At 41.2% G+C, this 27,597-nt stretch overlaps 1 protein-coding gene across 2 annotated transcripts; it reads left to right on the forward strand.

The window, feature by feature from the left end:
* Positions 1 to 1,503: 1,503 nt before the first annotated feature.
* On the forward strand, positions 1,504 to 27,024 carry klhdc3 (kelch domain containing 3). Of its 2 annotated transcripts, none has more exons than XM_054600055.1 (11): positions 1,504 to 1,591; positions 3,236 to 3,477; positions 4,822 to 5,001; positions 5,223 to 5,338; positions 5,423 to 5,494; positions 6,846 to 7,059; positions 7,477 to 7,563; positions 8,918 to 9,026; positions 20,228 to 20,301; positions 20,970 to 21,048; positions 23,650 to 27,024. In XM_054600055.1, exons 2-11 carry the CDS (start codon positions 3,324 to 3,326, stop codon positions 23,714 to 23,716), a joined length of 1,152 nt encoding a protein of 383 aa, XP_054456030.1. In that variant the 5' UTR covers positions 1,504 to 1,591; positions 3,236 to 3,323; the 3' UTR covers positions 23,717 to 27,024. The 2 variants fall into 2 exon arrangements, with proteins under 2 accessions (XP_054456030.1, XP_054456031.1); XM_054600056.1 differs by lacking the exon at positions 1,504 to 1,591 and adding an exon at positions 2,542 to 2,619.
* The last annotated feature ends 573 nt before the right edge of the window (positions 27,025 to 27,597 follow it).

The raw sequence follows: 27,597 nt of genomic DNA on the forward strand, positions 1-27,597 counted from the left end.
ACCAGATTATTAAATGTATTGCCCAAGTGCTACCCAACCAGACCAACTGTTATCTTATTCTTAAAAGCATGTTGGTCTATGTGTTTGGATCTTTAACAGCCTGCTAAACTCGAGAGCAATATAAAATGTGTGTGACAGCGCCATCTACTGCTGCAATTATGTAATGGTGTGTGACAGAAATAGACACGGGCTACTGCAAACATAATAGGGATGGAGGTTTCATCAGCGAGCCCCGTCATCTTTTTTTTTTTACCAGTTTATCAGCCTTAGTGACTTGTGACCACATATTAGTGCCATAATGTGGATGTGAGTTATAAATTGTATAACAAAAAAATATATATATTTCCTTGATTCATTTTAATGAATTTTAGATGCATGGGGAGGTGAAAATATCTAGAATTTCTCAAGGGGAAAAAATGAAAGAAAATTATTATATTTATATTGGGGACCATAGTCATGACCCACAGGTTGGGAAACACTGTGCTAAACTCCATACTTATATCTTAACCCCCAAAACTCCCAGGTTCACTTTGCCTCAATCGATTGTTGGCAAGGTCATTTTCTCAGCAGACAAATACCTGAATGGGAATAGCAGGAAATTACACATCCAAATAATTGACTCCATCCTTGATCAAGTGCCCCAGAAAGCCATGACAGTGAGCCAGCATGTCCAATACCAGGACCCTGAAATCGAGCTTCTTAAGAAAGAGGATTTTTGTCTGCTATTGGAGGTTACTCTGCTCTACCTGCTTGTATAGCATTAATTTCATAAGGAGTATATTACATTTGATGATTAGACAGTGATCCAGTTATAACTTTATATCTTTGTGGGTATGTCCAGGCAACTTTGAATGACCTGCGTTGCTTCAAAGCAACAGCTTGCCCTGAGGGTGTAACAATAATCTGGATCAAATCGAAGAGAATGGAATAAATTTATCATGCAGTGTTTTTCCTACTGATTTGTCAAAACGTCATCCGTGAAAAAGACCTATTACAAAATGGTTAGGAAATGATCACCACTACAATATCAATAATAAATGGGTCCTGCTTTAGGAGCTAATCTGTTGGCCCTCTTGGAGAGAGACCATGAATCAGAACCTACTCTTGAGACCTTCATTATTTATTTGCTCATATTGGGCTCACGTGGTGCAAATTTATTTGTGCTACATGGCAAACCTGGGGCCAGTTAGTGTTTTTTAATCACAGGCTTGTGTCTGCATTTCTGTTTGCACTGTACTTTAGTGGAGACTTGTAGACAATGGGGGATGCCTACATTGCCTACATTGAAGATGGGTCAATAGCCAACTCAAAGCCCCCTAACGGGTTAATCCGGACACGTGGTCTTAAACATTTCCATGGGCAATGTTTTCCCTCGAGTAAAACATGTTTAGCATGAATACTGACCAGTATTAAGAGTTAACGCTAGTTTTGGTTAAAAACAACCACAAAGGTTTGTTATTGAAAGCAGCCGACAGGGGGTGCTCGCGGACGCGTCTCGCTCCCAACACGTCACGAGGGAGTCGGTCGGGGCTCCCAGTGGAGAGCACTGCTTGTCTAAACACCAGTTAACTACAACCGACTCGACCTGCAGGTAGCTAACCCACTTCCCACTGTTGATATCGCTGTCTGTTAGCTAACCAGCTCGTAACTTAGCCACAGTCGGAAACAGACGCCTTCACGTGCACTCTCGCAGGCCGTTTGTTGTCCAGTCCACGTTAGCTTAGCTAGCTAGCAGCTAAACCAGGCAGCTACTACATGTTAGCATTAGCCTAGCTAGCAGCAGCAGCTTCTCCTCCCGGGCAGTCGGTTAGCAAAGAGTCGGACACAGGGACACAAGTTAGCGTTGTGAGGCAGGCGGCCCGTCGCTGTGGCTCACAGGTGTCTCTTGTCTTCCAGCTAACAACAGCTAGCATGTGTATGAGGCGTTTAGTGGAGTGTGGTAGCCGTGTTAGGGCTCAATGTCACCGGCTCTGGGTTAGCTTTATCAAACAACTACCTGAGCAGTAGGACATATAGATGTAGCTCTAAGGCAACTAAGTCTACTAGGCTCTTGTGGTCAAGTTGTCAGTGCCATGGCTAGTCATATGATATCAACACAGTCCTGTTCAGTGGGTGAGGAGGGTGTAGACACTGCTTCCCCCTTTAAAACATGGACTTAATCTCAAAATCTACGTGACACAGAACTGCTGTTTAATGTATGCAGGAAAAAAAGGGTACTGGAAACCGGGTTACTGCATTAGAGATGCGGCAATGATGCCTTCACGTGGTCACTGTGTTGGCATCTTGAGAAGTCCCCTTGAATCCATGAGGGGTCTCGAGTTCACATGGCAGCTTTTTTACAGCATGCTCTAAAATAATTACAATCTGGCAAACAAAATGACTCAATTTAAACCTGGCTGTTGACTAGATCCAGCCTGTGTTGCTCCACATGTTATGTTGTTTGGTCTTCTGGGGGTTTATTTATAAGCACAAACAAAGGTTGGAGGTCAGCGAGTAAGTGAGTCATTGAGACGGAATAAGCAGGGGCATATAGGGGTTGAGCAAGAAACAGGTTCACTTGCCTCCTGCAAGACATGGAGGTAGTGAGTGAATATTTGCCTGTTAAATTAGACTAGACTGGTGAGTTTTGTTATATAGAGTTGTACGCTGTCTCCGGACGTGTTGTTGATTTTTAAGCTGCCATTCAACTGCAGACCTATTTACACATGCTTTCTGTTGGTGTCCTAAGTCTCTTAATATTTTTGATTTGCATGACTGCCCAGAGAGCCAAGTGACCATTTCACTGTTGCTCTGTTTTCAATATATTAGAAACACATTCTTACTTTATAACACATCAGTAAACAAATAGGACCTTACTAATATTAAAAGATAACTGAAGCCATTTGTGTGTAATGATATTGATATGGACTTTTTATTGATATGGTAATGCCCAAGAGGGATGTTTATCATTTATATGATCCTATTTTTAAAACTTTTATAGTGCAGTGGGAGGTTACATGGATGAGAGTTAGCAGAAATAAAGAGGAGTGGTAGGTGTAGGTCTAATCACTTCTTAAAATACCCTCCCAGCTTAGATAATACAGGGGCTTGTGAGCCTGTCAGCAAGAGCAGAGCTGAGCAACTCTTAGCCCAAGAGGACAAACAGATGCCCTTTGTGTTCTCCTCAATTTGCCCCTCTTAGATTGCCCCACTGTTCTCCTAACCAGAGTGTCACTCCTTGTTGTGCTGGTCACAGGTTTCAGCGGTGTTGGCTTGATGGGATCCAGGCGAGTGACAAAGTGATGGTCTAAGGACTCGCAGTCACAGAGGTGCTTGCGCGTGGAATGTTGCGCTGGTCGGTGCACCTGGAAGGAGGGCCGCGGAGAGTCAACCATGCTGCTGTGGCGGTGGGGCACAAGGTGTTCTCCTTTGGAGGCTACTGCTCTGGGGAGGACTACGAGACACTCCGTCAGATTGATGTGCATGTCTTCAACTCAGGTAGGTGGTGATGCAATGATTTAGGGGTTCCCAATGGTTGTGGATATTTTGGAAAATCTTCCAATTAGACAAATGAAATCTTAAAATAATCTTGTGTTTTCATTTGTTCTTCTTGACAGTGAGTGCCAGAGCACTCGTGACTTGTTCATGAAAAGTGATACATACACCACACTCTAACCCCAGTTTACATATTAATGTAAAATGGTCTTATCTGCTCTTCGTTTCTGTTTGTATGCTTAGTAGGTGAAAAGGCAATTTCCTTTTATACCCAACGTTCTATCTGTAATGACGCAGGAAAATATTTGTTTTTCAAATTATGGAGTAACAATGAAAGTGTTTCAGAGTACGTTGAACCTTCCCTACTTTAACGGTAACTCAATACAGCTGGCATTGAAACCCAAGCTTTCCACTGCGGTTTGTGAAATTTCGTCTGTTAGCTGTTTTACCGTTACAATCTCACAAACACAGGTGTTTTCTAACTTTTATAAAAACTGCTCCCTTTTTTTTTTTCCCGTAACCCATTTTATATATATTTTTTTCCTCTGTGTGGTCAGCCACCTGCTTTAGGGTTTTACAACTGCCAAAAGTAGCTTGAGCCTACCTGCCGATGCTGTACCGTAAAAAAGATCTGTGGCACCAAACCTTGATTGGGGAGCCTTTGGCTGATTGAAATGGAAACGGGACCAGCTTAGCTATTGTTTCAGTATTTAATCCTTTCACTTGCTTTGTGCTCTTTCTCTTGATGTCTATTTTACAGTGGAGCTGGCTGTCTTTTAAAGTCCTTTGATTTCTTTTTATCCACTTGTCTATATTTGAAGATATTTAGATTTCCACCTTCTGTGTTGAGATTCTCAAAATAAGTAACAAGTGATCCGTCAAAAAAGCAGTTTGGATTTCAAGCAGATGTTTCACACTACGTTACATGTTGTCGTACTATACAGAAGGTTTAAAGAACACTGGTATTTCAAACGGCTGTAAGACCTTGGTGAAATGTCAATACTGTCCTATATTTTAGCTTTAAAAGTAAATATTTTGCTCCTAATTGATTCCTTAATTGTTATTGCCGCCATATTACTTTTAAAATCTCTTTTGAAAATGTGTCTTGAACATTTGTGACTTGTGTACTGCAGCATGTAATTGTAGCGAGATTTACTTTGGCGTTGCATCTTGTCTTGATTTAAGATTATCAGTATATTTATTTAGCATTTCATCTGTCGAAGTGTTCCTGCGTTTTAAGCGTTTCATTAATAAAACATCCATAAACATAAATAAAAATGCAATTATGAGTCACTTTTTAATTATGTATTGAATTAATATACCTTTCTGGATTGTTTTGCACTTCAGTGTCTCTGCGCTGGATGAAGTTGCCTCCAGTGAGGATTGGAGGAGGACACGAACGAGCCCGTGAAGTGCCATATATGCGTTATGGCCACACCGCTGTGCTGCTGGATGATATTATCTACCTCTGGGGTGGTCGTAATGACACAGAGGGGGCCTGCAATGTGCTTTATGCCTTTGATGTCAGTAAGTAGACCTGCATCTAACTCACACTGTTAAGTGATAGTTTGAGGCTGTGTTGCCTTTGAGATGCACCTGTTTGATCTTGAGGTTGTGATAGCAACAGGGAGAGAAAACAGTTTTTACACCAGGGAGCTGTGCACATGACACAAGTGTTTTGTCGGAAAGATAGGTTGAGTTCCTCGCAAGAGTGCTAAGAGTTGATATAAACTGTCCCTGCTTCATAGACACCCACAGATGGTTCACACCCAAGATTTCGGGGACTGTGCCAGGGGCAAGGGACGGCCACTCCTCCTGCGTCCTCGGGAAGGCAATGTATATATTTGGAGGATACGAGCAGCTGGTGAGTCTTCATCACTCTTCACTGTGGGACTTGCTCTCTGAACATTATAACACGATTCAATTAATCTCCTCTGCTGTTTCTTAGGCTGACTGCTTCTCCAATGACATCCACAAGCTGGACACCATCCCCATGGTTTGGTCATTAATTAATGCCAGAGTGAGTTAAAACCACCAGTTGTTAATTGTTCAAAAACATAATTTTTTTTAGTTCTTTCTGTAAGAGAATTTCATTAATTGAATATTCAAGCCCAAAGAAAGAGGAGCACAAAGCACTCACTCAAAGAAACACAATAGAATAGACTGGCAACATACTCAATTACATTTCATGCTTTGTTGGAAACCGACAAACCATTGGTTACTACACGGGTTGGCAGTACGGCTACACAAGCACTCAGTGGTCAGTTTGGCTCGATACAAAGGCACTGAAATGTAATGCAGCTCTCTGGTAGGTGGCCAAGTACAAAAAGCCTCACAGAGGATTATATACACTCCCCTTTTGGGAGATGCCATTTGTGTTTGTATGCAGTCAGTCTGGTCACGTGATAAACTCTTCATAAGTATATGTTAGATGCAGACACCAGTGCCTTTGGCCAACTAGTTTTAGTTCCTAACTGATGACATTTCGTCATCAAGGAGATTACAGTTTGGTACTTACAGATTTAGTTGTGCAAGTGACTGAATAATCGTCTTTTCTCCACGTTCTCAGCTTTGCATTCCTTTTGGTAAATAAAACGACCTGCTGTGCTTTTAATCAAAAAGAAGTTGTTTGTTATTCCACTCATATCTTATTTTTCCTAGATCAGCACAGTTGATTTAAATATTACTATACATTTTGTTAAGCTGGTCATTTTTAATTTCAACATTGTTTGTTTTCTGGATTTCCAGCTGCTCTATTTGTTTAACAAGTTAAAGAGCCTGCTGGCCTGCATAGCCTTTGTGGAAAACAATGGCAGCACATTCTGGAAAGGAAGGCGTGTGAAAGGCTTTACCATGGCTATAGGCCAGCTAAATGCATAGGGAGGAGAGGCTTAGGCTGTTTCATACCGTGGAAACAGATCGCATTTCACTTTTGACACTTTTTTTATTCATAATTCTCTTGCAACCAATGACAGTATCAGCAGCATCATTTTACTGAGATCAGTGTTCCCACAAAATGTTATATTTTATGTCTCTTTAACTGTACATTATTTTCAAAAGGCTGGTGCTTTCTTAAAACTGGTTTGGTTTCCGATTTGCTTTGTAGTTGTGACTTATTCCACTAGATGGCGCAGTTTACCTACAGTTGTGGTTCACTCAGCCTCACCATTGCCAGTATGAAGATAAAGCTTTATACCCTGGCTCATGAGGATGAGCTTTGGAAGTTTGGAGACATTGGAGATTTTTAGACTAAAACTAGTTTATGAGGTCCGTCCTGAATTGACTGCTTTATGTTCTGTTGCTCTACTGAAACTTTTATGCAGTGTAAAAGTACAACAGTCACCCATAATCTGCCGGTCTTCTCTTCAAAGGGCACTCCAGCACGCTGGAGGGACTTCCACTCGGCCACCATCATCGGGACAAAGATGTTTGTGTTCGGAGGGCGAGCGGACCGCTTCGGTCCCTTCCACTCCAACAACGAGATCTACTGCAACAAGATCAAAGTGTTCGATACACAGACCAACTGCTGGCTGAGCACCCCTTCAACACAGCCATTGCCAGACGGACGCAGAAGTCATTCAGCCTGTAAGACAAACAAACACATACACATAAAATCAATATGATGAATTGTATGATTTGTGAAGCAATTTTAAATACTTGTATTTTATTTCAGTAGACCAGTATCCTAAATTACTTTTATTCTGTCCTCTCAATAAAGATTTAACCCAGAATTATCTTAGATACGAGAATTGGGAGCCACAATAGCTCAACATTTTAGAATAAGCTCTGGTTGTTAGGAAATTTCTCATTATTTAAGCTTAGCAAGGTCGAAGAACTGGCACTTATTACACAATATTACTTACACAATATCATTACTTGATTTAACAAATCCAGCTAATTTAACTGATTCACAAGGTTCCAATTACTGTGCTGCAATTGTCTGGACCTACATGATAGACCATACAATCTGGTAATTTATTTGTTTTCCTTTTATGTGTTTAGTTTCCTACAACGGGGAGCTGTATATATTTGGTGGATACAATGCCCGTCTGGACCGGCACTTCAACGACCTCTGGAAATTCAATCCAGGTGATTCATCATTTTTGTGTCATGTTGCTGTCAAGCACTGCTGTTAATTGTGTCACCCCAGATAGCAGTTATTTGCTTTGTGCATTATAAATTAGTTATGATCTAGCTGCATTGATGACTGTTTACCTCTGTAGAGGAAATGTAGTGCTGGAGGTGTTATTTCGTGTTGACCCACTTCCCTCCTCCTCCTTCATCTGTAGAGACTCATGTAGACAATGTTCTCCTCCCTCATTGCATCATTTTCAGTATCGTGATTGTGGCTGTCTGCTCCCTTTTCACTATGCCGGGTGTGAAACACACGTACCCTGTCTTTTTGCCAGAAACACGCAGCTTAAGAACTGAATAAATTAGTCTCTGCATGCAGATTGATTCTCAAGTTGTTTTCCGAAAAAGACCTTGTGCGCTTGTTGTGAACAAAGCATTGTTGTCATAGCTGTTGTCATACCCAGCACACCTGGGGTCTGTTAATTGTCAATACAATATCTTATAATTATAATACAGCGCCTGACAGTAACAGCGCCTGTTTATATGATTGCTAGTTAAATTGTCCATTATGGTGTTCAGTCATTTTTTGAGGTAGACTCTTGATACACTGAGGTGTATTTATATGAAGGTGCATTAATATGGTCACGAATAATGGGCATCTACGTAATCTGTATCATAACAGTAAACCTATTCCCACTGATCTTTAAGTTTTAGCACGTCCCATGGTTTAATGGATTAAGAAAGTACTGTGTATGATCTGTGGTGAACTGAGTGATTTGTTGCAAAACATGTAAACCTGTGCTTTGCAGTCCACTAGATGGCAGCACCTCAATTATAGTCCTAATTATTCAACAAAGTCTGAATGGCCTGTTGCTATAGAGATGCAATGATGCTGTTGGCTCTGAGAGTGTGAGACTATCACATTTCATCCTTATATGGAAAAACTGAGAGAGCTCCAACATCGTCACTCACAATGCACCTCTAACGAGCAGAAGAGAGGATTAGTTTCTATTTCTGAAATGTAAAGTTTTGTGTTCAAATTAATATTAGGTTACGTTTCCTTGCTTTAATCCCTCCTTTTCATCCCTTTACCCATGGTCCTTTGTTTGTGGTTAAAAATAGCAGGACGCTGTATGAGCTGCAGGCAATAAAGGAAGCACTTGTAGGTTTATGTAACTTTTAAGTGGCTGAGAGTTTGTGTAGCTGTTAATTTGTTGTGCTGAAGCTTCCTCTTTTGAGCTATTTAGAGCAAGGATGTAATGTGAAGTTACTGAGAGTCTTCCCTCTTGATTCAGTCCTCTTTTTCCATCATTATATCTCAATACTATTATCTCAACTTTATTTCTTGTGTTGTGTGTACACACTACAGAAGCCTTTTCTTGGACGAAGGTAGAACCGAAAGGGAAAGGTCCATGTCCGCGGAGACGGCAGTGCTGTTGTATGGTTGGAGATCGTATTATCCTCTTTGGAGGGACCAGGTAAGGCACAAAATATTAGGACTTGAACTTTCATTTTTCTCCACACTGTAAATCTGACACACACACTGGTGTGACTAGTCTTGTTTCCAAAGGGTTTATATATACTCTGTAATGAAGGTTAGGTTTCCCCAGTCAATATTATAATAGGAACATTTGTCTTTTTAGTTCTTCTAAATGTATATCAAGAATTGTATGATACTCCAAGTTAAGAATATGAATATATGAATATGTAGCTGGAAAACAGTTTATTTGATGTGCCTCGTTTTTGAGTACATTTTGCAAATATTATTCTTTGCTTTTCTTTATCGTTTCTTTTACTCTCACATTCACTCTAATTACTCCCCTCCCCAAAGGAAAAAGAGGAAAAAATATATATATACATACATACATACATACATACATACATACATACATACATACATACACAAAGTTTGCAGTATATTTTGATATGCATATACGCATGTTAAAACTTGTAGCGGGAAACAAGTCTAATTTGGATTAGCAATGATAGATCCCTCTGTTGAATTGTTCAGTGTTCAAATATTATTCAGAAAAAAATATCTGTTCAGCCTGTGTCCATTTCCCAGTAGTGCTTAATGAAAGCTTAAGCTGACAACACATGATAATACACCACTGTGTGCCAGCTGAGCCATTGTTTTCATTTAAAGAGAGCAGTCTCACACAGCGAAGTGCTGAATATGGCTGACACCACTCAATATGAGTTGTCTTCTTTCAGCTTCTTAGTTGCAAAATGATGTGTAGAAAAAAAATCAAATATCATTATCACGTTTGGATAAACGTCGACTTTAGGACATCCAATTGTGTTTGTTATCTAAAAACATGTTTCAGTTGTTTCAGTCATTCACACTCATTAAAAACGTTTTATATCCATACATGCTGGTTTACAAGTAGGATTTATCTATACATTTCTATATATATGATATATAACTGTCTATTTTAGTCAAAAAGTACCTTGAAGCTAAGGTTGCAAAGCTGCAATACTATACTAGACTATAGAAGCAATACTAATGTGTCTGACTTATTTGAGTACATTCTTGGTGACAAGACCTCTGGCCATGACGGTATTCCATGTTTTGCATGGATTCATACTTTTACTGCTTCATAGAAAATGCTAGATTCTGAGAAATTATATAGACACTGGAGCCGGCATATTTAAAACCAGGCTGCTAGTTTTTCAGGGACAGGCTATTTTCATAGATGTGCAAAGATATTTAAACAAGGTAAAGTGGTTCTTCTATTAAGAACTATCTCTGACCAATAACAGGAATAGCTCAATAGTTTAGAATAAATAGAAGAAAAACGGCCTAATAAATTCAGATGTTAGCCCAAGGTGGGAATGTTACCACCTCCTTTCTTTACAGGCACTTCAATTCTCACACTCTTGACTCTTTTCGTTGTTTGTCATCCTAATCTGTGTGAAGCACAAGCTCTCAATAAACAGCACTCTGTGTTTGTGGAGAAAAACTTTCCTCTCATTTTCAATATGCCAAATGGAGGGTCTGGCTCCTGTAGACAGCAGCCTGAGATGATTCCCTTGTTGGCCGTAAGACAGTAGTGACTGCCGGGGGGTTCGTAGCTGGTAAGGTGCCACTGGGCTGGTGACGGGCTTGTGATAGGCCAGTAGCCAGTGGAGTAATGAGGTAGCTAACGGCATTAACATGGTACATAGTAGTCCGGGACCTGAGCTACTGTTATCAGCAAGGCTGTGTTATCAGGCGAACCCCACTGGGACAACCTGATAGTGCGGATCGGGAGGCTGTGGATAAGAGTCCTCTCAGCCCCACTACGTCTACCGGCCCTCAAGTCCTTACGTTTGTGGCTGCTGCTGGATCCGTTTAATACCGCTTCATTGGGCGCCACGTCATGGGGAGCGCACCGTAATACACAAGTGTAATCTTGATTCATCATCATTATGCAGCCAGTCTTACTGCACTCCAGCAGGCCTATTTAAAGGCTACCTTTCAGATTAAAATGAGCAATAACAATAAAAAAAACCTTAATTTGCTGCTTGTAAACAGTAGCAATCAAAATTCAGCAAAGTTATCGATATGAAACTTTAAAAAATGTTTATACGAGATTAGAAGATGCTTATTTTCTAGAGATTGATATGAATTGTTTGGTTTCTCGCCAAGATTAGTCCAGGATGGGTTTTAAGGAGTCATGATTTCCTGTTGTCAGCGGATAGCGTTGGAAAGGGAGTGTCTTTGGGGCCACTGGATTGACGGAGGGTTCTGGCTGAGCAGAGGAAGAAATCAAACACAGTATCTCCAACATCCTGTTTCAAAAGGATCAGGGCTTTTCTTTTTCTTTTTTTTTTTGTGGCCAATTCAACTTTTAAGCCGACATATATAAATGAATGAACACAAAGTATCGATATAAGGGTAGAAACGTTTGTTTGTGTTATTTGTAAAGTAGGTTGCTCAGTTGTTCTAAGTCTACCAAGATGTTGTTTCCTGTTACTGTACAAATTAGAGCGTGATCCTTGCAGGCTCTAAGCAAGTTGGCCACACAGGTTCTCTTGACCAGCATTGCACGTTTGTTGTTTACATGAGTTCACCTAAGCCTCTTACACACAGGAACTCCCAAAAGCACGTGCACACACAACCTAAGACACACAAACAACCAAGCAGCTTCTCATCACACTCATTTGTTTGCTTTTTTTCTCTGTACTAAGAAAGTTTTCCTGTTAAGAATCACTTGGTGCTTAAATTCTGCCTTGATATGCACAGCTTTTAGATTTGATTAAATAAGTATTGTTCAGTATACACCTCTAATTTAGTGTGACCATTGCGTTAAAAACCAACCATTGCTTTGTCTCCTGTGTTTATTTTTACATGACCTAACAACACGAGGTCGGTTAAAAAGTTATCGGTGTCTGTCTCAATGCAACTGACAAATGCTCGCACATGCCACCATGAATTATTTGCTGGACACCTTGCTTGTGTTTTCATTGTGGGGCTTCCCATTTCGGTAGGTCTGCCAAGGAAATTGTCTTCAAATTTATGGTCCACCTCTTGTTTTCCTGGGTCAGTTGTCCTTTCATATTGATCCAAAACAGAACCCCTCTGTTGATGCTTATTTCCAGTTTATGATATTTATTTTACTTGCAGGAATTTGTTCAGGAATAATTTATTACTTTAGTGAAGGACACTAAAGCTATTAAGTCCGAGAGCCCTCTGCTTTCAAAGGGGTTACACTTTGGACTGGACATAACACTGAGGTGTGTTAACAAAACATCAACAGCGTGGTATAGACTAATGAATTAAAAGAGTCAACAAGAGTTTATGAGTGCAACCTTCCAGTGTTTAGTGTCAAAATATGCTTGGATTTAGATTAAAAGAGCCTGAATGATGTTTACATTGGATTTCTCTTTGTTTGGCATTGTTAAATTGGTTGCCATTAATCAGGATTAAATGCATGATATTCTTCGTTTTGTAAGTATGTTTTTGGGTACACACTAGCACGAGTTTGCGTGTGTGAATGACAGACTGGGCATTAGTAGCAGTCTATTGAGTGCCACTTACGTCAGTGTAAACAGGCCTGCTGAGCTGCAGAGAGGCGCGAAATTCTGCCCCATCTCTGATTTATGACCTTAGGGAGCATTCTTTCTCAGAGAGTGCAATTTGATATACCCTCAGCACCTCTGCTACACTCATTTACTGAGACCTGCTCGCTGCCCCATGAAGGACGACCCGTGCATGACTAACTCCACCTGCACTGACCTTCACCTACGCACACGGGCAAAGAGCAGTGTACCCTGCTAAACCCTGTGCATGTCTACTTTTTCCTAACCTCCTGAGGAATTAAAACGCTGCTAAAATTGAGTTGCTACAGAGACAACAGCTCTCCTGCTGGGAGTATGTTGTCATTGTTGGCATTCGTCACACTCTGTGTATAATTGCTTACGACAAGCCCAGGTTGGGCTAAATCTGGATGCATTTTAAGCTCGGGAACCGGGCATCCTATGAGGGGCAGGATGTGAAAAAGGACATGACAGATTGGCATGCTGGGAGCAGACAGCTTGGAATCTGCGAAGGGGAATCTGGCAGTGGCCCTTGAACTACTTGGACATAACCACGTGTATTCATTACATTATATTTATATGATATATTTTTATCGTGACAGCTATTCTTGCCTCGCTGACAGCCGTAATGACTGATTTAAATCACCTCTGTGGGTTCCATTGTTACTCTGGGATTGGAGGCTTGCGCTTTTGTCGTTTGGTTAATGTTAAAATGGAAATATAATATATAAGTTGTCTGCCCTTTTTAGGCCTTCAGCACCTTTATGTGGACTGCTGATAATGAGTGTTCTTCAAAGGGGTTTTAATTGCCTTTCACTGTGAGTAGCAGAGATCAGTGGCTGTCAGTTAAGGTCTAACAAAGCCAAAGTAGCCTTGTTCTATGAGTAAGTGTCTTTGATGTCATCACTGTGCTTGGGCAGGCCCGCATACGGTCTGGAATAGGGTAGAGCGTTTGGATGAATAAATTGGTAGTGTCCGATTGGCTGAGTACATCGCCAGATGTTTATTTCTTTTTTGCCAGCATATTTTTGGATCTAACTCGATGAATTAATGGTTTATTTCAACCCAACCAGAGTTGGTGATTGCTGGAAAGACTAACCAAGCAATTTTGGGGAGTTCTACTTTGTCGGGTTGGAATAAAATGTGTTTTATGATGCTCTAGCGCTCGTAACCGCTGATGATTTTAAGTTTGCAGGCATTGTGTCTCAACAGTTGGATGATATTAACTGGCACAAGTTTCAGGTGCTTTTCATCAATAAAACTGTACGTCCTTTTTTATCTGTTTAATTTAGGCACATCTGCACTCAACATCATAAATCTTTCCAAAACGAGGAAACTATGCTAGAATTTTTACAGCCTTTGAATTTCACAATGCCCTGTGATTCACTATCCCTGGATCAGAATTTCAGTAAAATTTTAGGTAACCGCTGAGACGTCCTACTTCCGGTGTAGTGTGCCATTTGTGTGTGTTTGTATCTCATGTCTGGATGCCTTCACATGACTTAATGACTCACAGCTCCTCTTGTTGAGCTGACGTCAGAGTGGTGCACATACTCACGCACACGGTTGCTTTGCTCTGCCAGCCTGAACGCATGTGATCCATTTGGCAATATGCACACACACTATGCACAGTCGCTTGGTACATTTAGTGAAGATGGACAGCATGCTTACGCCACATTAGATGCTTCAATTACTGGGCCTCTTTTTTATGTTTGTTTAGTTTTGAGTCATAACCCGTTAAATACAGGTGGAAAATGCTAAAATGTGGGGGGGTTTTTTTAAGCAGTGTAACACATTTTATCTGTCAGTTGTCCTCTGTTGAGTTTTCAGGTAGGGAGAATGTGTGGCTCTGAGCAAGTGTGAGACTACATAGCAGGTAATCTCACTGGTAGCCAAAACATACCCCACCCCAAAACCTCTAGTTTAATCCACCAGAATCTCACCATGATATTTAATCTGTGTGGAATTCAGCTGGCCATTTCAAAACAACACGCTGTTGAGCCGTAGAGCTTCAGCAGAGTCCAGTGATTTTGTTTAGTAGATCAGGAAGGTCAAAAGCCTGGTGCCTCGATATCACCTACAGGGGCATTTTGCACCTTATCAATGACTGAAAGGTCTGCTGTTATGATAGTCCAGCCGGTTAAAGTGTGGCTTGTTATCATTGTTGAACCTGACAGTTCAAATGTTAGACTAAACACAACATTGGACTGATGCAGAACAAATTTTTAAACACTTATTTTTTTCTTACCACGGCATGGCACAAATGTCCCGACTTGCTCTTTTGATTTTCAGTAATTTCTTGAATATAAATGTCACTATGGCCGCACGTTCTGCACCCTTTAGTGTCTTCTGCACGCCACAGTGGAACATGGCTCCATGGAAACACGCCTATCAACACACCATAGATTATGATGCCACACACATGTTGTTGTTGGCCTTCAGTGTCAAAGGGTAGGCTGCAGAAGTTTCCTTTATTAATTGTCTGTGCGCATGTGTGTGTGTGTGTGTGTGTGCGTGCTTCGTATGCCCGAGATAAAACCTGTCAAACACTGGAGATGACCCCAACAGGATACGGGGCATCCCGCACGTGTCGGGACAGGACCTCGGGGCAGCACAGCAACACTGTGATTTACTCTTCAAAGACAAGCTCATGATAGTATTTCATCTGCATCTTAACCCTCTTTAACCCACTAACAGGCTGTATACATTAGGGTGTCATAGGGTTGAGTGTTACACAGCAGCTCAAATAAACAGCCTGCATAGGCGACGTTTGTGATGCTGTGGTCCACATCAATTCACATGTCTAAATAGTAGTAGTTTAGCTCGTGATTTACTACTGCCATCAAAAACATAACACCTCTCGAGGTTTAAGGTCCCCTCTGCGAAACAATGCCATGCTATGAAGACTAAGTGAAAGAAATGACAAGCAAAGCAGACCAGCCTATCGATTTACCAGAGTAAGAGGCCATTCGTTCACAGTTGGCAAGTCATGTTTAAACAAGCCTTCTTGGCAGAGAAATAGACTTTTCTGAACCACTATTCGGCTTTTGTTAGTGACAGAGAATGATCCAACTAACATGACAGGAAACACTTGTAGCAATAAAAGAGCAGGATATGAGGAGATACTTACTTGGACTACAGATGTAGCTAGTTCACTAATGAGCTGCTCTGACTAAACAGAATAAAACTCCTGTCGTTGTCATTGCACAAAGAAAAACAAATTAAATAGCAATCATGACGCTACATTCACACATACCAAAAAGTAAAAATAAAAAATTCAGAATAAAGATATATATAAAGATATATTCAAAAAAGAAAATATGTATTTGCTGAGACCTGAAAAAAGTTGAGATATTGCACTTTTGGATATTGCACTTTTGCTGAGTATTGGCTCTAAATATATAATACATAAAGTAATACATTCATGTACATTCAATACGTGAATAATACGTACAAAAGAATATACTACAGTGTGGTTAAAATGCAAAACATCTACGCAGTGTACAATATATACAAATGGTTGGAATTCAACACACATGTACTAAAACTATGGTCTGTAGCCACTGTATGGTCGTCAGTATTTTCTATTGAGGTGTCTGACCTTGACGCTAGTCTTCATCTGCAAGATATGGGCTCCAGAGGAAGTAACTTATTTTGTCCAAAACGAATCCGCTAGCTATAGAGGAACATTTGACAACCCCTTTAGACTTTCCCCCTGTACATTAACCAGCTGTGTTCAAGGTCCTGAGACACTATTTATTGTTCTCTTCATCATTCTTTTCAGGCATTTTTGCAGGAGCATTTTTTGGTCTCCAATACCACCAACTACAAGTCCAACTACATTTTGTACCACAGGGGTTGCAATTGGAGATGCATTCTTCGCTAGCGGCTGGCATCTCCTTTGTCTAATCTGAAGCCAGGCGTCTCTCTCTCTGGGAGCCAGCCGTAGTTTGTGTCTCACCCTCTGCATGGGGCTTATGTCTGGGCAACTACAGGTCTTAATCCACTGTCCAGCCACTGCCCAGGAGGGGGCACAGATAGCTCGGTAAGACGAGGCGACACAGTAGAGATTAGAGCAAAAGAAATGGACGAGAATCTATCGATTGGTGATAACGCAGTCTATTGGTTTAGTAAACATCTAGCATCAGATCCTGTAGGCTTTATCATTTAATAAAAATGTTTTTACTTTAAAGTGACAGTCAAAACAGAAGGCAAAACAATTCATGCTACTACCAATAATTGTGACTACTACCCGTAAATTACTTAGTATTTTGTAGTAATTGCTTGGCTCTGTGTCATTATTATGCAACTAAATCACAATATGGAGGGAGGAGTGTTTACCGCCTACAACATTCAAGACCACTAGAACAGTCTTGCCACAGTCATAACTTAGATTATTTAAATTGTTATTAAAAAGTTTTTTTGTTGGTGGTACTATCACTGCTTGTTCCCAATGTTTTCCCTCAATAGCAAGGTTTCACTGAAATAATTAATTTGATGTCATGTCTGGCCTTTCTGATAAGGTGCTCTGCAGGAAGTTGTAGTGTGCAATGAGTTCCTGTGAGTTAGATGGTTCTGAAGGACCAGAGTTCAACAGGAAGTGGAGAAAGGAAAAGGATGCAGATCATATCACTCCAAGAATGAGGATATGGTCAATGAAGCCACTGAAAACATGCCTACGACAGGACAGATATGTTGTTTACATCTGTGTTTGTGTTGTCAATTAATTTGCATTGTTGCTGTCTCTCAAAGTCCTTTTTACAGAATTTGTAGGCAATTAGATTCCTGGACACTTGAGACAATTTGGAGTTCCCAGGCTCTTCGTTCCTCCCTCATTAGTTTTAGGATTGCAGCTCTTTCTACTTCAGGTTTTAGACCTAGCTTTGGAAGATAATGAGGTGGGGCAGGCAGTGCATTGCTAGAAAGGACTGGCAATTGGGTGATTAGACACCCTCAGTGAGTGTTGTTTGAAATAGCAACCAGTGTTTTTTTTAGTGGGGGAGCAGCATCACTCGGGCCTCATTCAGACTGGGAACGACCGCTGCTGTAGGGGGGAGGAGCACTTTCACACATAGCGCTACTTTGCTGATCGAGTAACAAAGTGACCCATCAAACACCAGGACGCCACATAAAGTCGCACACTGTGACTTTCCCGCTTCCAACCGCTGCCAGTCTATCGGACACTTCTTAGCACCCCTGCTCGCCCTCTCCTCTACGATCCCCTTCAGGCTCTCCCTCTTTTGTGGTGACCAATAAAGCATTTAACCATTCCCTAATGTTCTGCTGAATTTCACACCCGGGCTGACTTTATCCATGAGCATTCGAGAACGCCTCGTACCACGGGGATGCAATCTTCATCTTTCATGTTGCTCTCTGTTAAAGCGTCCTCTTATCTGCACCCTTTCACACGTCGGCATCCAAGGCCGGTACCCCTCTCTCCATGTGAGCTTGCACAGTAGTCGACGGCTACTGCAGTGTGCTCTTCAGATAGAGATGCTACTTTTCGTTACCTCTGTTATGGAGACAGACTGTTGATGTTGGTGTCATTTACACACATGCAGTCTCTAATGCAACCGATAAACATTTAATTTTTGTATTCAATTCATAATTTGCAATTTGATTTGTCCTTGCACAATGAGCAAAGGTAGTAACTATGCGAACCAAATTTATGAAAGAAAATAAAGGGTCGTAGTATTCAACAAGCTGAATTTGTGACCAGCAATTGATAAGGACGAGCTAGAGCCAATGATGACAGGCACATTGCTGAAGCTACAGCCAGTTGTTGGCCACAGTCGACTGTCTGCTTGGTGTGTCACGAAATTTTGGACTTAAGTACTAGTAAACGTCCTCTAGACAAATTTACTGTAAGGGTTAATGCCACCACGGAAAACCTTTGTTCACGCAGTTTATATAAGATGTTTTTTTTGTGATTGTTTGATAATTTTACCGTTTAATTTAGTTTGATACATCTGTGGCATTTGTAGCAATATCTCAATTTCAGCAGAAGTCTTATAGCGGCGTCTTTTTGTAATTAAGTCCCTGTAAATGTTCATTCTTTTTACTTTATTGAAAACTACCATTTGACTCACCCCTGTTATGTCACAGTCAGTACTGAACGGCAGCTCCAGGAGTAGACAGTAATGATGATGATGGGGGGGGGGCTTGGATGGTTGAGGGCTTTCTGATAAGGGCCCTTGCCGTAAGCCCCGCTGGATCACCTCCTGGGGGGCAGGGGGCGTAATGACTTCCCCAGCTGGCCCCCTGGGACGACTGCGCTCGTGCTCTGCACCTCTCCTGGCCGCTTTAAGCCACTACCGTGTTTGTTTAGGGAAGATTAGCAACGTAAAACCCTTACAACATCCTGAACACGCAGCGAAGGGAGACGCAACGGAGAGGACAGCGGGAAAGAGGAGTAGAGATTGATGGGTGGAGAGACAGTGGAGGAGAGATTTTGTGTTCAGCCACACAATGGTTTTGGGGGGAGAACGCAAGTGAAAGAGAGAAAAGACTGAAGGAAGAGGGAGGTATAATAAATATAATCCAAAGCAATACAAAACAAGTGGTTTCTGATGGGGTGCTTCAACAGTACTGTTATGGTGTTCTATGCTCTTTGTTTGGACAAATGCCAGTCACTGAACAGTCCATGTGTAGCAGAAAGCATCTTTCATAGCTATTTTTAAGGACCAAACCAGGCAACCAAATCCCTCAGTTACTCTCCATGATGGATATTTATAGACACTAAACTGTTTGCTGAATGCACCTGTCTGGCTGAAGCTGTCCTCTGGGTAGTGTAAACTGTGAAGTGCTCTTTTATCCACTAATCTGAACAGCTCTCTTGGTGCGATGTGGATACAAAGCAATGATGTGCATCTAGTACATTTAAAGGAATATACTAACTGCCTGTGGGAATAGATCTTCCTTAAGATGTTAGTTGAAAACCCCACAGTTGTGTTTTATAACCGTATCCTTCCAAGTTGCCATGTTATGCATTTTAATTGATGCAAAAGTGGTGACTGGAGAGAGTTGTGATACCACTAGGCTTTCTTAGCTGTGGTGCACCAGGTGTTTCACAGGTGTGTGTGTGTGTGTGTGTGTGTGTGTGTGTGTGTGTGTGTGTGTGTGTGTGTGTGTGTGTGTGTGTGTGTGTGTGTGTGTGTGTGTGTGTGTGTGTGTGTGTGTGTGTGTGTGTGTGTGTGAGTGTGAGCAGGAAACAGATGTGCAGTGATATCAGCGGCTGCACAGGTCTGGGAGACTATCAGCATGGGCCAGCCTGCCGTCTCACTGCAGTGATACACTTCCTGTGTGCTTAAATCATGCCGGCCCATGAAAAAACAGAGCACTGTGTTAACAGCACTCCTCTTTTTGGGATTAATCTTTGGCTCCCTGATTATGATCCCAAGTGATTAAAGAAAGATGGTAAGAGGGTGGATGACAAGCTAAATAATTGGGGCTCTGTTGGTAACTAATTGTTGGGAATTCTAGGAATTACTTGAGGGAAGAAACAATAAAGTTGCCCCGTTAAACAGTTGAGTAGCAAATACAACCTTGGCAAGTTGTATGGCTCATGCTCGTGATAACAGACAGGAAGTTTAAGGAGTAATTGTTGTCTTCCTGGATAGGTTTGAAGTTTTGACAACTTTTTTTATTCTCTTTACAGCCCCTGTCCAGAGCAAGGAATGGGTGACGAATTTAACCTCATGGATCATTCAGACCTGTATATCTTAGACTTCAGTAAGTATTTTTGGTGTTATCCATGTCTCACTTGTTAGATAAGATTGTGTGTAATCTTTCAGATGCAGATATTCAGTCAGACATTTAAAAAAAATCGGAAATCAACCAAGAAAATAGCAATTGGTGCATTTTCAGCCACCTTAAATAATGTAAAAAAAAAAAAAATCTATCCTATGGTCTCCTCAATACATTTTGAAGAACTATTACCTTCCTTACACCACTGCTTAACTTCTTACCTGGCCTAGTGTGCCCGGCCTTGTCCCTGTATTTGTGCTATCACATGGGGTACTTCCGTTCTTTGCAATACCAAATATAGCCATTTCCTCCCAGCACTGGGGTAGCCTGCAATGCTGTCAGGTCACAGCGTGTGTAGGTGGGATTACTCAGGGACGCAGAGTCCGTATGGGACTGGCAGTACTCGGTGGCATCCCCTGTGGCACACACTTCCACGTGCCAGTCTCGTTTTTCCTGCACACTGTTTATCACTGGACATATGGTGGAGCAGCCATGACGGTGACCATAATAGAGAGGAAGTTTGTAATAAGATGATTTGTGCGCTAAGGTGATTTAACGCTGTCCTCATATACACTGTTGTGTCTTTCAGCTGTTTTTTCCGGGCTTTGGTCGAAAACAAGCCTGTGACTCATTACACTTTCTCTTCTTTTCAGGCCCTAATTTGAAGACGTTATGCAAAATAGCTGTTATTCAATACAGTCTGGAGCAGTCAGGACTCCCACATGATATCAGGTCAGACAAGCTTCCTCTTCTCAGACATTAGAGCTATTTGGTCAGAGCATTGGCATATTGTTGTAAATGCTGTTTGTCATTGTTGCCGCCACTCTGCCTCCCTCAATAATGAGGCTGTTTTTCAAAGAGGCAAATTACGGCTCATTATCCTTCATTTAACTAGTGGTACGTTTTACTCCGGCTTTTGTCCAGTTTTACTTTAAATCCCTACATGTTACATTTTTATGTAATTGTATCATCCTCCGACTAATAGCACCAAGATTGTGTATAGAAAAATCAGACAATCATGATGAAACTTAAAAAAAACGGCCCAAAACTTTTTGTCTAGCAAAGGCCAGCTGACAAAAAAAAGAACAAAACACCAAGTCAGGAACACTGGGTATGATCTCAATTTGCCTCTTTATTCAATTAGTATTATTGGAACAATAATATCGCTCTTCACAAAATGTCAAATTCAGCATCTTTGGGCTCCAAAAACATTGTTGCTTAAAAAGAAAAAATGCTGGAAAAATAATGTCTCAGACGAGCTGCTACCTTAGACATTTATTATTGAATTTTCTATTCTATACTATGACTTCTAGTTGAGTTAATGCCACTAATGGATGCAATAATAGGAGTCACTGGCTCTGTAGCTACAATAATTATTTTCTGCTTTCTTTACTCTGCATTTCCTTTCATCGGCTGCTTAAGCTGTGAATGTGCAGACCAAGGCCATACTTATAATATATATTTAGGGGGACACATCCTCCATTATTTAAGTATGCTTTTTAATGGAGGCACTGAGCCCAAAAGGGAGAGAGGTATGATATGTGATAGTGCCCGCTTAGCGTCAATTAAGAAAAACAATTGGCCGATCTACCTGTTCATCGGGCCGATCAGACCAATAATAAAACTGTTACAGTCCAACCGGCACGTCGGTAAAAGGCTCCGTATGCCAGAACACCAGTCCACCACGGATTTTAAGGTCATGATAAACATGGAGATTTGACACATTTCTTCTCCTAAAATAATATATAAACTTACAGCCACAAAAGAACTTCCTGCAAAGAACAACCTTCTCAGTGGCAAGCAGGTATGAAATGAAAAATGTCACCTTTTTGAGATTTTTAAACACACAGTCCTGTAGGTGCAGCATAAATATAAGGTAACCACTGCTGCCTAAAGAAACAGTGCAATCACTTAATAATGGATAACTTTACCCTCTCACTGACAAGTTTGGAAATCATTTTGACACTTGCAAGAGAGACTCAAACGTTTGTGAGCTTTGTTCTAACGTTGTAATCACAGGGTCAGTTGTATTAACTGTTACAGCTAGATTTTAAATAAAGGCAAAATACAAAGTGTGTTTTCAGCAATTACTGTCTGCCAACCTCCTTTTGTTTTCCACTAATATGTAACGTTATAGGGCATAGTTTTCACACAATCATTCCATTTCAAGAAAATAACCATTTCTCAAATAACCTTTATGAATCCTCATTAGGCAAGTACTTCTTAAGTGGAGCAGAACTAATGTGATTTCTTATTTTTTCTTTTTTTTTTTCTTTTACACAATGACCCCACGGAACTTGATACTAATTACTCCTCTTAGCGTCTCATTTTTCTCGCACTGTCACTGCCACCTTGCACACTCCCTCACTTTGCCGTTGTGTTTCTAACCCTGAGAGGCTTCTTCGGTGGGGTCACAAGACTTTGGTCAACTCCCTTTGCCCCTCGCTGGCATCCTCCAGCCCCAATGCCAACCTCCCCTCTTAAACACACACACGCACAACAAAAAAACGAACAAAGCGATTGAGAGGGAGTGAGTGTGAAACCAGAGCCAGTGATAACAATCTGGAGCTCAACCTCTGACCTGTCAACAGGTCAGCACTAGACCCTGTTGTCAGGCCCTGCTCCTGGTTCTCGTGTTACAGCGAGGCCTTCCCTCATCCTCGTCCACATCGTAGCCCTTCAATCCTACAAGGGGGTCTGGGGGCGGGGGTAAGAGGGGAGAGCAAATGTCACACAGTTGCTTGATTGACTGTCAATCTAGTAGATTTTTAGCATATTGGCTATTTTAAACAATAAAAGTCTAAATGCTAAAGTCATAAGTACGTTCCGAACAAAATCCAACAGTTACGTACTCAACAGCAATCCCCATGAAACTTTATTTACTTTGGAGTTTACTGGAGCTTTTAGTCTTTCTGAAGGAGCGCTTTCACACTTAACCTGCAATCTCTCGATCTGAAAAAATCTAGCCTATATTTGTGCAGGATCATTTGGTTAAAATGGTAACACGTGCACTTTAGCACAAGTGCGAGAATTTTCCCTGATCCATCAGATAGTGAAAAGGATTGAAATCAGAGTCCTACCCCATCTTTTTGAGCAGTTCCCCAGTAAACACACACACACACACACACACACATTAACTATCCTCCCAGAATATTACAGTACAAAATGCCTGTTCTTTAGCCCGTGGTCTCCACAGTCTGGACTAAAAATTGTGAACACAAATCAGACCATAACTAAAAGGAAACAATGCATGGCGTTTTTTTGTTGGTCTGACCAAATATCTGAAGGTTACATCGGATTCTTGTCTCTGATTCTTCCTGTTGTTCGCTCTAGGTGGGAACTGGCAGCCATGACCACCAACAGCAACATCAGCAGGCCCATCTTCTCCTCCCACGGCTGACGCCACTGAATGTGAAGCAGAACCAGGACTGCTCGCTCTGTTTTACAGGACACCGAGCTTTTATCTTTATAATCACCTGAGCTACGACAGAGCCGCTTTTGTAGAGTTTGGATCCGTGTGGGATTTTATTTCCCACATTCACTTCAAGTGAGAACTTGTTACCGACCAAAATATCCTGCGTATGACTTCCTTGGACACCATGAGCGCTCTCGTGTCTACGGATATTTTAACCCCAGAGACACTGGTTACATGTGACAGAAATTGTTAACACCTGTTCACCTTTTTGTCTTCTTTCTAGCCTCTCTAGAAATCCAATCAGCCTATGATAATCATAGACTCCTAATCTAAAGCACAGGAAGAGACAAGGACTTCAGCCAAAGGTCTTGAGAGCTAAATCTCTTCGTTGAGGATGTTGTCCTGATGTCACACTCAACAGATCTCCCCCTAAGAGACAAATGTGAACCCTTTGTTCTAGCTATAAAGACACTGAGATGGTTTGATGAGTTTGTATATCTTGCTGCTCCAACGTGGTCATAAAACCATGAAAAACTACCACGCCCATTTGCAGAAAAAGAAGTAATGTGGAGAGGACATGGCTTACTTATTACTTTGGTGTTAAATGCAAAGGAGTGTGAGTATCGAGTATGTGGTGTTATGCCTCCTGCTCTTATGTGTCTCGAAGGTGATCTGCAGAGCGACTGAAGCAAGCCATTTGTCCGCCTTTCTAAAACAATCAAGTCCATCTACCTCCCTCAATAGTATGTATCATAGATCTTTTGATAATACTTCCCATACATTAGACATCTACTTTTCCCCTAGAAAAAAAAAAAGAAGGCCTTTTTCACATTAGTATTCCTGGTCGTCTGTTGTATTCTTCCAAGAAATGTCGTAGCGTTACTGGAAGAGTTCGACTCACCTGCCACGCCGCCCGTTTACCCTGCAGTTTGTTTTTCAGTGCCAAACGTAGAGGTGAATCATGCTGCAAATATATACTGTGTATGTGTGTAAGCACGTGGTCCCGTCTACACATGACCACCTGCTTCAGTTTGCCTGTTGTCGCGGGAGAGACGGTCACTAATATGCATCATGCAGTTGTTCCTCTTATAGACAATCCTACAGCCATCGGACTCTCCCTCGTGACCCGCTCGTTCACAGCACGGTGCAAATAGGACAGGAGAGTGTTTGTGTACGAGTGCGAGCAAAGCTACACCTGAGCAGATGTTAATAAGGGCTGTTATTAGAATACACACTCACCACACAGCTGGAAAATGACTCTGGATAGCTCCAATTGTGGGGGTTTATTCAGCGTGTGTGTTTTTATCTCACATTCTCACATTTTAGAACAAAACTTTGCAAACACAGTAGTGGTGGTGGTGGTGGTGGTCGTCTTTTAATAAAAGCTTTTATCTCCACCCACTTTAGTTTAATGATAAGGTTGGTGAAATTCTATAGTTTTGATGAAGTCAACATATCTCATAAAAGGCCTACAAGTAAGTGGCTCTTATTTGTTCCTTCTGAACGGAAAAGTTAATTAATTTCCTAAAACAAATTTACAGGATTAAATAACGCATTATGTTGAGGACTTATTTACAGTCAAGGATGGTGGACTCGCAAGTACGTACAGCAGAACAGTGTACCTGGGATCGAATAGAAGTAAACTAAAGTAGTCATGTTCAATATTAGTCAAATGCTCTGGCTCATTTATGCATTTTTAATCGTTTTAGGGACAAGATTTAAGGTCTGTGGATTGAGATGTATCAGTCTTTGGATACACAGACAATACTTGCTGGTTTTGGTCTTTTTATGGGATTTGTTGACGTAAAGAAAAACAGTATCACCAGACGTATCCTTTGAATCTTCTAAATAAGAATAATGAGTAATGGGGCATGACATTGATTTGAATGACTTTGTGAGGATGAATACACAGGCAGAAGAGTTTTATTAAAACCGCCTATTTATTTTGATGTGAATAGGACCTGTGTTACCACACACGTGTGAGCTGCATCACTGCTTTTCAGTCCTGGTCTTTGGGGCCGCGTGTGCTGATAGTCAGATTGAATCTGTATCAGTCTCTGATTAGCTGGCTGGACTTAAACCCCTGCAGGGCTCTGGGTCCCAAACATCAGGACTGGATAACACCGACCTACATGGTAAATGTTTACAAATCTGTGTGTTTCATGTAAAGCAGCGTAAACAATCTTAAACGCAGGTCAAAGTCACCAAATAACTGCACTAAAGCCAATCGTGGCACGACAGGCCTTACAGAGAGGAGACATGTGGATTCTGCTTTCTGCCTACGTAGAGTTCCAGAGTTTGAGACGTCTGCCTGCCTAAACCAAGTCTGAATTTTATTTATAGACCGGTGGTGCCAATGTGACTCAGTCTTATGCCCTGAACTCTGCACACAAGCATGGACATATCACACACTTGATATTCCTCAGTACCCGGTTACATGGACGACACGTCAGCTAACGCAACGAAACCACAGGGGAGCCCATCGTGTGTTCACGAAAAGAAAAGGAAAAAAATACTGGTGAACGTTGTGAACAAATCAAGCTCTTGAATGGCCAACGGCAAAACTTTTTCTTTTTTTCTAATGTGTGGTGTGGAAGTCATTTTTATTTGGACCTTGTTGCGTTTGAAGATTATGGGTGATGGTATTTACAGTCAAGAACGTTTCAGGAATATGACATGAAGTAAATATTAGGTCAATGACATTGTAGACTAGACACTATGGACAACAATAAAATACCTGCACAACAAATCTCCTCAGTGATGGTCACTCATAACCAGTTTTGGTGATTTAGCCTAAATATATTGGCACTGCGTTTTAAATGCCAGTGATTTTAAACAGCAGTTTCTCCTTGTTATGTCTCATTTGACTTTGTGAGGAGGTTTCAGCAAACAGTTCAGACTTGGCAGAGTGACCTCATTTACCAAACTAAAAGAAACTGCTTCTGTCAACGGAAGTGGATTATTAAATTATAGCGCGCACTCATTGTAAGTTATTGTGTGAGCAGTAATTATTTGATGAGCAGACTGAAGTAGGTAACCAAAACTGATTTCATGTTGAGAAGTGCATTCTATCTTTAGCACTCATAGTATCTGATTGTAATAATTCATAAACAACAAAGAATGCTTGGAGGGAAAAAAAACCAACAGAACAAAGTATGGAGTGTATTTGGAATAAAACTGTGCTCCCTATGCTTATTGTTTTTATTTTATATTTGACACTGTTTTCAGAGGGGGATGTCAAGGTTGGTCAGGACTTCCTGTGCAATATACTTTATTACTGTATCAATAATAAATCTGAGACAATTTGAGTTGTTTGACGTGTATCCATTTTAAATGTATTATTCATTCAGTTTCCTTTCTTATTCTGTTGTCAGTATTTGCTGACTTTTTCTGAGCTTATTTCTGAAGCTGTATGGATTTGATCGAGACTGAACTCAACGTGAGTCATTAATCCCGTCATTTGCATTCTGATGTTGCAGAGTCAAGGTTGGAAAGGTAAAAAAATATTTTGCCTGTGCAAATAGACACTAAAACCATAGGGTGTCCAACTGCAGGCCCAGGGGCCAGATTTGGCTCCAGAAACTATTAAACGGTCCCCTACATGTTCAGAATTTGTTGTTAAATGGCCCAAAAACATCCTGAATGATAATCATGACAAACTAAACAGTGGAAGACCTCAGTGAATGGGACCTAAACAAGCCAGATGCCTTTACACCTCTTTATCACTAGATTTATTCCTCCTCTTGAAAACTACTGTATGGTGCTCTTAATAGTCAGCAGGTCTTTGAACCCTGCAGTTCCCCAGATTCTGCTTCCTGCTGAAACCCAGAGAGCTGGATCTGCCCCAGCCGGCCTGTCTGATAGCC

This window comes from Anoplopoma fimbria, chromosome 6 (genome assembly GCF_027596085.1).
Source record: "Anoplopoma fimbria isolate UVic2021 breed Golden Eagle Sablefish chromosome 6, Afim_UVic_2022, whole genome shotgun sequence".
In the NCBI taxonomy this organism is placed as follows: Eukaryota; Metazoa; Chordata; class Actinopteri; order Perciformes; family Anoplopomatidae; genus Anoplopoma; species Anoplopoma fimbria.

Coding starts and splice junctions, on each gene's coding strand:
- klhdc3 (XM_054600055.1), top strand. CDS start 3,324: ATGTTGCGCTGGTCGGTGCACCTGGAAGGAGGGCCGCGGAGAGTCAAC. Junction 5,002..5,222: donor GCTTTATGCCTTTGATGTCA/GTAAGTAGACCT, acceptor CCTGCTTCATAG/ACACCCACAGATGGTTCACA. Junction 7,060..7,476: donor ACGCAGAAGTCATTCAGCCT/GTAAGACAAACA, acceptor TTATGTGTTTAG/TTTCCTACAACGGGGAGCTG.